General features: G+C 44.0%; 1 protein-coding gene across 1 annotated transcript in view; it reads right to left on the bottom strand.

Moving 5' to 3' along the window:
- Positions 1 to 12,622, bottom strand: part of SH3BGRL (SH3 domain binding glutamate rich protein like) — a 32,646-nt gene that overhangs the window by 5,545 nt on the left and 14,479 nt on the right. The window contains exons 2-3 of the mRNA XM_020807722.3: positions 3,645 to 3,830; positions 777 to 857 (exon numbers count right to left, since the gene is read on the bottom strand). Of these exons, the coding sequence (XP_020663381.1) occupies positions 777 to 857; positions 3,645 to 3,830 (267 nt within the window). The remainder of the gene's footprint in view (positions 1 to 776; positions 858 to 3,644; positions 3,831 to 12,622) is intronic.

The following is a 12,622-nucleotide window of genomic DNA, read 5'->3' as shown; positions in this document are numbered from 1 at the left end:
AAGCTTTCATGCATTAAAGCTGAGGCCAAAAGCAGCTTTCCACCTTTTTTTTCTTTTGGAAGCTAGAAGACATTTTTTTTTTTGCTTTTTTTAGTGCAAATAAACAATTATGGTTCCATCCTGGAAAATGTTCTGCAAATGTTCTCCTTGGCAACAAACCTTTTAAAAATTCTGTTGTCAAAAAATGCCATTCTTTACGATCCTCATTTGCTCCTGGGTTTTCCCTTCCTGCCCTCCATAGGTTCCAGGGTTCTATATTGATTTAAGGCTCAATCTGCTTATTACAGTAAGCACCACTTTACCCCACCCTGTCTTACAGTTTGCACAAAGGGCCATGGGGGGGGGAAGGGGCACAGTGGATAAAAAAACACTGTGTAGGAAGAAGTGGCATCATTTTTCCCTCCATGCACTGCTGTACAAACTGTACCTTCCGAGGCCAAAAGCAGTGTTGGAAGAGAGAGTCATTTGGGGTGGGCAAAAAGCATGGGGAGATATAGTTAACTCCCTCACTGGGTGTTGCAAGCATCATCCAACTCAATGTGCCACCCCCACAACTGCCTTTTGCAAAAAGGAGCAGACATTTCACAGGCATATGAAACAGATGAATGGCTACCATGAATGGCTGGTTAAATTGTAAAGTATTCTCCAATTGTCTGTGGACGAACGTGCCTTTATTCTGTCCATGGTTTGTGAATGTCAGACAGTAATATTCGGTACTGAAGATGAGGACTTCTGTTTCTTTATTGTGCTGATAACACAAGTACAACAACAATTACCTTTGAACCAGGTGGAGGGGTCAATCCTAGAAAAGCATATACTGCGTTATTCTCTCTAGCTTCAAAGAAAGCTTCATAATCCTTTTAGAGGGGAGAAAAGGAGAGAATTAAGTTAATATTATGGCCAAAAAGATCCAACCGAAGGTCTTAGTCATTGATGCAGAGTGGCTGACATAAACAGGGGCTAAAATATTTAGGCAGTGGACCCTGAAGAGGGGAACAGATGCTAAGAGTGACACAAATTTGATGTAATGATTATAGTTACATGATGCTTACCCAGTTAGTCTCCTATCAACTGACTTGTTGAGCTTCAGCAAGCCTGCTGCATCACCTGCCTTTCAAATAATGTCCAGGGACCTTAATGTCAAGGGTCCTCAAAGGAACATCCTCAACTATCTACCGTATTTTTCGCACCATAAGACACACTTTCCCCCCACAAAACAGGGGGGTGGAAAGTCTGTGCGTCTTATGGAACGAAGAAAACAGATTATATTTTCCTGTTTTCTTCTCCTAAAAAATTGGTGCGTCTTATGGAAAGGTGCGTCTTATGGAGCAAAAAATACGGTATGTTGTCTTCTCAGAGGAATAGAAGAAGAAGAGATCTAAAGGTCATTTTGTCTATTCTTTTGTCACCACCTCCCAACCTAACAATTCTTCCGCTGAACAGCTCTTATGGACCTAGAAGTTCTTTCTGAAGTTAAATTCAATCTCCTCCCTCTTAGTCCAGTGGTTCTCAACCAACCTTGGGTTCCCAGATGTTCCTGGACTACAACTTTCAGAAACCCTGGCCAGCACAGCTAGTGGTGAAGGCTTCTGTGAGTTGCAATCCAAGGGTAGCTGGGTTGGGGACCACTGCCTTAGTCTGACTCCTTTGGCTCAGGTCTTAGCCTCTGGAATGGCAGAAAACAAGCTTGCCCCATCTTCCATGTGATAGTCCTCCTCCAAACATGTTCCAGCTAAATCAGTGGTACCCAACCTTTGGCCTCCAGATGTTCTTGGACTACAACTCCCAGAAGCCTTCTCCACCACCTCTGCTGGCCAAGAACATCTGGAGGCCCAAGGTTGAGGACCACTGACCTAAATGACATCCTTCTTAAACTGCACTGCCCAGAAATGGACCCTCTATTCCAGGTAAGGGTTGACCAAAGCTGGATGTAGCTTTGAATTGTGTTAGCATTCCCCCCCTCCGCTTTTCCCACTTCACATTATTGACTCATATTTAACATGTGGTCTCTTAAAACCAAAGATACCTTCCACATAACTCTGCCCTCCAAACAGAAAACAAGGATACTTTTAGCACAGAGCAGAACCTTTTTGATGCCGATTCGGTATTTTTTTTAATGATCTCCCTTAGGAAAGTTCAGTTCTACACGTCATGAATGGCTTCGGAAGGCAGTGTATCTGCCAAGACTTTGGGGGAGGCAATGGGATGGATTTCGTAATATACTTAGGCATGGGGAAGTTTGTCTCAGTTGCCTTCGGGAGAATTCTCCTTATGCACTGTCTAAGCAAATGTAAACTTTTCCAAATACATTAATTAGGAGAGATGGGTTTTTTAAAATGCTGAATTGTTTTGTACCAATATCATATTGGGCTATATCCAGTTGCCATCCTCCACGAGACGATCCACTCAATGAATCCTGATCAAAACACACACACAACCTGAGTTCATTAAATGAAAAATTCCCAAATCCTGAGTGGTCTACAGTCATGGTAATTTCCTAGTTCTCAAATATAGCATCTGCATGGCATTTTTCTTACATTCAATATATATATATAGCTTGAATGTGGAGCCAAAATTGTAGATTTTAGCCTTTATGTCAATGGCTACACAAACAACTTTAAGATCTTGCTTCTACTCTCCACTACCCCCACACCAGGCAACTGCTTGATTATTAACCAGCAGCTGAGTCAAAAAAGTAAAAAAAAATCAGATTTCAGCACGATCCAGCAGTGGTGCTCTGACTTCCTACCACCCATCAAGCTGGAACCTTCAAGCAACAAACTAAAAAGTGAGTGTGTTTGTTTGTTTTTTCCTACCATAGAAATCGGGTAAGATATTACGGGTGATTCTGATAATAATGCCAGTTTGAGCCTCCCTTCAATTCATTTTTGGTGCACGGTACACATTCCTCCACTGTCTTTATTTTGAGCTTTTCATATTTCGACTGTAATGCACCTTCAGTCTTTTTCAGACAAAAGGTAGCTAAGAAGAAATACTGACACTTATATCAGAAGCGATACTTTCCGTGAAGCCATGCTTGTGACTTATAAATCAGCTCTTCACAAAGTCATTTATACGTAAATGAGAAACGTGTAAACTAACTGAATCAGGAAGCCAGCGTCGGACAAGTATTTCAACAGGGGAAGAAATTCCACGACTGTGCAACTGGTTATGCAAATATCACATATTTCGGAAGAGGAGCATTTTCCTTCACTTTCATCTTAAGAGTGCCTCTTGGTGCCTTAAAAGTGTAATGCTATCCTTCCTGGGTGGAGAAGAATGACAGAAGATAAGCCACCCAATAGATTCTGTTTAAAATGTAATGCAGATCTTCGTTGTAACCAACAAAATATTACATCACTACATTAAATCACAAGGACTCTGTGTTGACAAGCTTAGTGGTCAAATGCAAAAGAACTGGAGCTTGTATTTTGTCCAGTTGCAACTGAAAGTGCCAGTCAACAGAGAGATCCAGAGCTGTCTCAAATGCCACCCCCATCCCCGTTTCCCAAGTGACTTTCCCACAGGCCTCGTCCCCTTTTACCTCTTCATCTTGACCTCTTTGATCTCATGGGATCACGGAGGCCGAACAAGAATTGCCCAGCTCACTCCCAGAACGAGTGAAATTGACCACGGGCTCTCACCCCAAGGTACCGGCTGTCATTAAAGATCCGCGGGGGCAACGGATTCCCGCTGGTGGGACGGCTCTCTTCGGGGACGTTCTCTCGCATCCACTTGCGGTTCTCTTCGTTGGCCGCTATGTCCTTCTCCTCAAACTCGATCTTGTTGGCTTCCAAAAAGCCAAGCACATCTTGCTGCTGCTTTTTGATCTAGAAGCAAGACAGAAGACAGGGAGACTCATTTTCTAGTAATGGAACTCCACCGTTTCAACTCACTTCTCAGCAAACATGTTTCTACAGCAGGTTTGCATGAAGAACACGTGGAGCTAATAGTTGGGAAACAGCAGGAGCGCTTGCCACGTGTACGATTCCGTTTCTCATCTGCAACTCAAGTTTCTAGGTCTCAGGGTTTCCTGTGAACAAGAAAATTGCTAATGCATGCAACACGCTTTACTCTCTTCCTCGTGCAAGCCAAGTTCTTCAAGAGGTGCCCTGAAGAGCATAAAAGGCAACAGGTGCGAGCATAGGAAGCCTCGTGGCAGCTTCCTCCCAGGAAGCATTACAGCAGGAAGTTAAAGCCTAGAAGGAGACCTTGTCCAGGTGAGTGAAACGAAGGTGTCTGCTGGTATGTGCTTGTGAAGTGGAACTCCCCAAATTCTGCCTGGGGAATTATTATTATTTTTTTGTGAATTCTGGGAGTTGGGAGTCCCCAAACAGAACAAAACAAACACCACACCCCTAAGATTCAATAGCAAATTCAACTGGTTTTATGCATGGGAAAGAAGTGGTTGGTCCTCACCATTTTTTATCTCAGGCAAATATGGAAGAAGAAGAAAACACTCTCGACAGCAAAGCCAAGAGTCACCCTGTGGTCTTCCAGAAATACATTGTCCCGTTCGACCAAAAGGTGGTGAAGTGGGGAAGGCTAATGAGGGCCTTTGCTTAGCGATCTATGACCAGTGCCCTGCATTTGAGCTGATGTGGAAGGTTACTAGAATGCAAGTCACCAGACACACTGGAATTTCACAGTCCCACTCCTGATGGGCTTCAAAATCTGGCAATTCATTGTATACATGACCCTCTGTGGTAAACTGCATCCATGGTATACTGCCAGGAGCAAATTTCAATTGTTTAGAATGATTCAACAAACTTTGTTCAGACTGAAACAGCTGCTGTTGTTCAACAACAAGAGAAGTCCCTTGTGTATGAATGAATACAAAATGCCAGAAATGTGGGGGTGGAAAGAAAGGGGGAAAATACTCGAAATCTGCCTATGAGTAAACAGAAGTATTATGAATTCAGTCCAAATGATCCATGCTCCATGGAAGAAAGTACATGAACAGCCAAAGTAAATGTACCTGGGGGGGTAGGTTCAGTCTGGCTCGCTGGATAGCTCAGTCAGTTAGGTATCTGGCTATGGAGCCAAAGATTTGGTGTGATTCCCTACAGGGTCTCTTGGGAGAAGAGGCAGCCTTTGTAATAAAGGAAGGGGAGTGGAAACCCTGGCTTTAATCCTGTCACATGCTATGTTGTGTAATTGTGATACAAGTTACTAGCAAGGAGATATTTTCAAGAATTAAAAAATTCCTGCTTCTGTCCTATAGCTTGTCCAACTCACATGTAATGTCTCATTATGTTTTAGCTGTGGGAGCCCTGGGACGAAAGGAGGGATTCTTCTAATCACTGAAAAATTCCCCATGCTAGTGACATCATCATCCTTACAGTAGTGTAATTTACACAACAGGATTTTGGTCTACAAATGGCTTTTGCTGCTTATGGGTTATAGCGTTAAATGTTATCTGTACAAAATATGGGTTTCCTTGGCACAGAAATCTTCGGAAAGCAAAGCATTAGAGCTCCTGCCCTGTAAGAGTTCTGGGATGGGATTTGGAAGATCCAGATTCACATTTCTGCTGGGTAACTTTGGACCAGTCTTTCTCTCTCAGCCAGGCCTACCTCACAGGACTGGTGTGAGGGGAAACTGAGGAGAAGGAGGAGAGTCTATTTGACCTCCTTGAGCTTACTGAAGGAAAAGCAGGATATAAACATAACTAATAAATAAATAAGATTAAATAAATCTTGCTTGCCTCTGGTCAACTGCATGCAATAATATGCTGGTTCGGTGGGTGGTGTAAAATGTAATAAACACACATTTTTGTGCAAACCCTCAGCGCTTTTACTGAACCATTAGCTCTGTGACATTAAAAACTCCTTTAAATTCTCCCAACTGAACTGCCGTTGTAATATGAAGGAATGTAGAATTGTGCATGCAAGGAAGCTGCAGAACTGCACATCTGTCCTTCTCAGATCAGTCCTGTCACAAGGATGCCAGTGAAAAACCAGGAGGCAGGAGTTGTTCAGCTAATTAGCCCATCGTGAGAAAAGCAACGCTGCCTTTGGGGGGCAGATCTTGGACTCCACCGGCTGCTTTTCCCATATATGGGCAAGTAAAAAACATAAAAATCCTCCACCCGGCAGATGTGAGGTCAACAGACAGGCAAAAATGAGCTCCAAATATGGTTGCTGAACTCCCTGGCATGCAGGAGACGGAAAGAACAAAAGGGAAAGCGGGAGGGGAGGGGAAATAAACAGAAGCTCATTACTAATATTACGGTAAGCTCTTGGTAGGAAGAAGCTTACTCCCTCTTTCGCAATGACCCTCAGTTTGCAAAGGGAGGCTTGAGCTGCGAACACAACAGAACAAGGTGGTATCGCTATATATGAATTACACAGCTATATAATAATCTGACACCATTTTAAGTCACATGCCTTGCATCTGGAAAAACCCTGGGATCTGTGGTTTGGTGAGGCCCCTAGAATTCTCCACTAGAGGGGTCTTGAGCATTACCAGCAGAGATTACAAAGGGCTTGATCGTAATACAGACCTCAGGATCCTATAGGATGGAGCCTTAAAGTGCTGAGTGACCAGGAGCTATTTGTCTAACTCTACTGGGAGGGCCATTCAAATCTATATTTGAATGTGGCCTTGGGCTCTTTATAGGGGGCAAGGAGGGGCAAAAGTATTTCATGTTAAATAAATCATACATCCACAAAGGTGAAAATCTGAAAGCTGCCCCTTCTGAAATGACTCTGCAGTTCCCATTTTGGAACCTGCTTTAAACCAAGGAGCTTGATATCTGCATCAAATCGTGCTTTTTTTGGGATCATTTTATATTTGGTCTGCATGTCCTCTCCTCGGCGCCAGCAGGAGCCGAAAGCTAGGTTCTAACAAAATTACCCATGCAAGACTAGAAGCAGCAGCAGCAGCTTCATTTGTGACGACTGTCCCCTTGAAGGTGTACATGGGTTTGGAAAGTAGCCGCTGGGCCTACAGGAGAAGAAGCTGAGATGGATGCACTGCATAGTCCCCCTGCTTTGTACCAGGCTGGTTAGCAATCCAAAGGAGATCAGAAAATCTTAAGAGCTGTTGAATCCACAACTTTGTTTCTTACAACAAACTCTCCATGGCGCCTGCCTAGCCTATCTAATGCAGTCGTGGATCTAGAAGTGCTTCCAGATTCATGCTTCTACCATGCCATCATCCTGCTTATATTCAAAGAAGAAGCTTTAGGTCCAAAGAAGAGCTGATGTTGGTAGGTACAGTGGGGGATGCTGCTTCATGGCCACTGCTCAAGAAAGACTGAGCTGCTGATCCAGGTCGTGAAATGGAGCGCCATTCTGTTCCTTGCCTCAGGCAGCAAAATTACTTAGGTTTGCTTGAAAGACGGGCTGCCCTAAAGATCACTGTATATAGTTCCTATCTCACATAATGCCCTTTTCCCCTCTGCTCCGCAGAACTTCAGTTTTGTATCAAAGAAGACATGAAGGCTCTCACCCCAAATTTATCTAAGAACAAGCACACAAATTTGTCTATGCAGTGGTGCCTCGCTTAACGACGATAATCCGTTCCAGGAAAACCGCCGTTAAGCAAAAACATTGTAAAACGAAAATAAAAACCCCACTGAAACACACTGAAACCCATTCAGTGCGTTCCAATGAGGTAAAAGCTCACCGTCCAGTGAAGATCCTCCATACGGCAGCCATTTTTGCTGCCTGTATAGCAAGGAATCTGTCCCTAAACACAGCGGGGAGCCATTTTAGTTACCCAGTGGCCATTTTGAAACCACCGATCAGCTGTTTAAAAATAATCGTTTTGCGAAGAATCGGTTCCCGAAGCAGGGAACCGATCATCGCAAAGCAAAATTCCCCCATTCAGACCATCGTCTTGCGATCGCAAAAAGATCGTCGTTAAGCAGTTTCATCGTAATGCAGGGCAATCGTAAAGCGAGGCACCATTGTAATACATAATTGCTCAGAGGAAGCCTTGCCACACTCACAAAACTACAATTCCCAGATTCCTTGAAAGGGATTCAGGCGGTAAACGATGATGCACCGTCAAGTCAATTCTGACTTATGGAGACCCCCTTCCAGGGCTTTATAGGTGTAGAAGGGTACTGAGAAGCGGTTTACCATGCAGATTAGTTTAAAACAAACACACAACCAAGGGGTGGGTTGTACTAAAATACATCTATGAAGGTCTCCCATGAACTCTGCTAAGGTTCTGAAACGCCACCGATTTCCACAAGGCATTCTCAGTTCCGAGCCAACAGCATCCGTTCAAATTGTTGAACCCTTGCTGATAAATCTCAGAAGAGGCCTTCATTTCAATGGGAATAAGGCCATAACAAGGCATGGCGGGACCTTGCCAAGGTAAATTAATTTATCCACAGGGAACCAAGCCAGTCTGAGGTCCACACCAGTGTGTTTTGCCTTCGTTTTGACATTCCGAAGAACACGAGGAATGTGCTTCTCCTTCCAAGTCCAAAAGAGCGCCCTGCGAACAGACCAGCTGGGAACAACTGTTGCATTTCAAAGCCTCAGACAAAGGAAGGGCCGGAGCCGGCCAAGACGTTAACCAGCGGGCTGCAGACAAAGCAAGCCGAGAACTTTTTATCTGAAAAGGGCACAGATTTTGCTTGTGTTCTTGGCAACTGCGTGCCACGTCTGATTTGTGCTAGAATTTCACAGTGGCTCAGGTCAAAAGGGATTGTGTGAATTTATCATCTGTGACTTGCCGGTTGTGTCCGCGCGCGCACTTTCAGCTTTGTGACAACATGGCTATTCATTTTCTTTACCTATCCAGGAGTTCTAAACAATTATTTGTACTTTACCAGTTAGGGAGCTTATTTATAATGTTAATGAAAATGTGCATTTCTGTTGTTTACTCACGAAGAAAAATAAATCACTGTGTGATCCTTGTACACAATACTGATGCAAACATGGGTGCTACGACTACTAAAAAAATCAGAAACATAAAGCTGTTTTTTTGACTCTTTATCAGGTTGGGCACCACAGGGCTGTGGAAGGTACAGGAAAAAAACATAAAAGTTTAAAAATTAATAGATGTGCCTGCTAAGCCCCTCTGTTAAAAGTAACTCTCAAAAGGATGGTTGTTGTGGGTTTTTCGGGCTCTATGGCCATGTTCTGAAGGTTGTTCTTCCTAACGTTTCGCCAGTCTCTGTGGCCGGCATCTTCAGAGGACAGCACTCTGTGCTCTGGTGTAGTTGGCTTGGGAGTGCAGTATTTACGGCTGTGAGACAGGCTTTTGTCTTTTTCTGTAGAAGGGTGATTAGTGTGTCTCAAAAGGATGGCTGCAGATTCCAAGTCAGAGGCTGATTTCAGATTCTATCTCTGGTGGTATAGACTGGACTATCTCTGAGACAAAAGGTATATTTATTGGTTGTTTATTGGTTATGTTTATATCCTGCCTATCTATTAATCAGCTCAGGACAGCATTCACGGTTCTCCTCTCCATTTTACTTCATTACAATCCTGTGAGGTAGGGCAGGAGGAGAAAGAGTCATTTGCCCAAGGTCCCCCTGGTAGATGTCCCGGCTCAAGGGTGATGGGAATCATCCTGAATCCTCCAATCTCTGTCCACCGTTCACTGCTCTACACTCCAGCTCATAAGCAAAACACTTGACTTTAGAAGTCTGTGAGAGCTGAAGGTGCTTTCTTTTACACTTCTTGATAACTGATGCGCTAACTGATGGAAACTGTGAGACCTGGGAAGGAAAGGTAAATAGACTGAAGAGGATGCTTGCCGTTTCTGTCTGGTCAACAAAGGAAGCCCAGGTTTTGTACAAAGCTTAAAAGAGGCCCCCTTGTGAAGAATCAAGCATGTAGTGTTACTTCTGAAGGACTTCAAAAAAAAACCCCATGCATGCTTAGATAAACAGAGAGAGAGAGAAAGAGAGAGGACACTAAATCTGTTTAAAATGATGCAGTGGCTTTCTAGGGGCTTGGCCGTTCTCCACATCCCTGCAAAGGACGCATTTGGAAACAAAAGACGATAAGATAAACATAGAGAAGGTTCCCAACATTTCCTTTCACAAGAAGTTAATTAACTCTGCTATGAAATTTCCTACTGCTTTGGGAAGCAGGAAGGAAAAAATATTCCTGGGAAATAACAAGACGCAGCAATGATTCGACCTCGAGGGCATCCGGCTTAGGGGTTCTACGGCCCCTACACGCCTACTTTCTTTTACTCTCCTCTAGGAAGAAACACTATTCTGCCTACCATGAATTCCTAGGCTGATCCCTTTCTCGTCATAATTCATCTGGTTTTTAAAACAGCAGGTTCTTTCATGGTGTGTAAATTCAGATTGATTCAAGAAGCGGTAAGAACCCCTTATTTTCTGACGGGTTGGCTGGGTCACTGGCATCAGAAATGGAACCACTAACGATTGTCCCAAAAAGCAGCCCCTCTTTGGAAGTCTCCATAGCAGCATATAAATTAGGGAAACCCGTGGTTTCTCGTTCTGGGTGGGATGCAAACTATGATTTGCAAAAGCTAAGCAGTGGGAAGAGAAAAAAAAACAGCTCACAAAAAGGGCAGAACACAAATCCAGTACTATCGCTAAACCAGAGATGGAGCATGGAGTGTGAGCCAGGCCTTAAAAGATTGTCAAATTTACTGCAGCAGAAAGCTGTGAGAATACGTCTGACTGCTCCACCGCATCACTGAGAAGTCACATATGCGTAATCTAGCCAGTGCAATCTCATCCCACTATAAATGTCACCACATGCCACCAAACAAGTTCTAGCTAAGGTTTCCTAAAAACTACACCGTTTCTAAACAAGACCCTAAAATGTCGTAGCTTCCCACTTTTTCCTAGAAGACATTAATAAACACAAACTGGGCGCCGACAACTCTTTTAAGAACCAAAGACATTCCAGCAGCATCAGAAGAACTGCAGTGACGAGTCCCAAATGCTTCCCTTGCTGTTCTACGTTGCATGAGGTCTGATAATAACCGGCTATTTTTAGAAATGGATAATTACTGCTGGGTTCTTGCTGGTTCTTTCTTCCCAGGCTGCGGCTTTTTGAGCCAAGAATCACACATTAAGCAATACTGCTCACAGAAGCTTGGGTTGCGGATTCCAACTCACTAACACAATGTTCCCGGCAACTGCTGGTCAGTCAAAAGGCACACTGATGGGAGTTGTTTGTCATGACTAAATGTCTCTACAGGGCATTCTAAGAGCTCTGTTAGCTGGGAAGCCAAGAAAAGAGGACAATAAATGCACAAACCAACTGAGTCTCGGGCAACAACAGTTGGACTTAACATGCTCAAATGTTATAGCAACTGGGAATTAAGAAAAAAAATTCAGCTGAATGTTGAACAAGCTGCTTACTGGTTCTCACTGGGCATCTGTGCCAAACTGGGAGTGGCTAAAGAAGCCAGAGGCTGTGTGTTCTGCTCAGCTTTGACATCCAGACCTGGAACTGTGGGTTGTTCTTTTAACAAGCCACAATCGTAGGTTAACAAGCATATGGTTCTCACTTGCTATGAAAGAAACAAGCCTGACTTCCAGGTTTGAAACACATGTTGAACTTGTGGTTTGGAAACAAACCATGTTAAACAATTGTGGCCAGACAGCTCCTGGTTCGCTTAGCCATTCCCATGAGCCGGAAGAGCCTAGAACGAGCGATCAAGCAGCATGCATCATCACGCTTCCTTCCACAGAATCAGCCATCAGTTTAAAATAATTCTGACTTTGCTCTAAATTCAACTCTTGACTGGACTAGACTGTGTGAAGATGAAGGACCCCCACTGCCAAAAAAAATCAGTCCATGAGTTTCACATGCTCTGATAGGCAAATCACATCAAGGATCCTGAGGCTGAACATTTAAACTCAGCATAAAAACACCTCACAGTCAATTTCAATGCTATTGGGAACTGCATAATGTGAATATTTGTACATAAAGCAATGTCAGAATTAGAAAATATGAATTCCTGTGCATGCTACACATATAAACAACTACTCAGAACCAAGACGTATTTTTATACCAAGCGGCTGCTGTCGTCTTTATGAGAAGAGCACACAGGGTGTATTTCATCATTTATGAACTGCTGCTTCCCTTCTATGACCCTTTCTCTTCTTTGGTAGACTTACCTCCTGTCCTGGAGGCTGGGTGGAAAATTCCAACCAAACCAGGGGTGAGGCATTTTACAACCCCCACCCTCCAAGCTGGCTGAAACCAACTCTCAGCTCACCTTAAGCGACATGTCCAGCAGAGCTTTGCCATTACCATTTTGGGACTTTTGTTCATTAATTTTTTCCACCCTGTATCTGAAGAAGTGAATTTTATCCAGGAAAGCTTCCACTGAATGTTTGATTTTTAGTGATCTCAATAAAGGTATCACGTCTTCTATATTTGGATCGTGTAAAGCAGTGGTCCCGAACCTTTACGAAACTGTGGACAGGTCAGGGTGGGGTGGGGTCCGTGTGCGGATGGGGGGGTGCACTCACAGGTGGGCAAGGCACGCTCGTGCTCATGCACAGCTGGGCGGGGCACCTGTGCATGCAGGTGGGGAGTGCATGCTGGGGGTGGGAAATCTGTCTCCACTGCCCGGTCCTACCAAGGCCATGGACTGGCACCAGGCTGCAGACCGAGGGTTGGGGACCCCTGGTATAAAGGACCACACGGCTATCTCT

Source organism: Pogona vitticeps, chromosome 11 (genome assembly GCF_051106095.1).
Source record: "Pogona vitticeps strain Pit_001003342236 chromosome 11, PviZW2.1, whole genome shotgun sequence".
Classification (NCBI taxonomy): Eukaryota; Metazoa; Chordata; class Lepidosauria; order Squamata; family Agamidae; genus Pogona; species Pogona vitticeps.
Note: the sequence above shows the minus strand (reverse complement) of the source record. Positions and strands in the feature narration are given on the sequence as shown.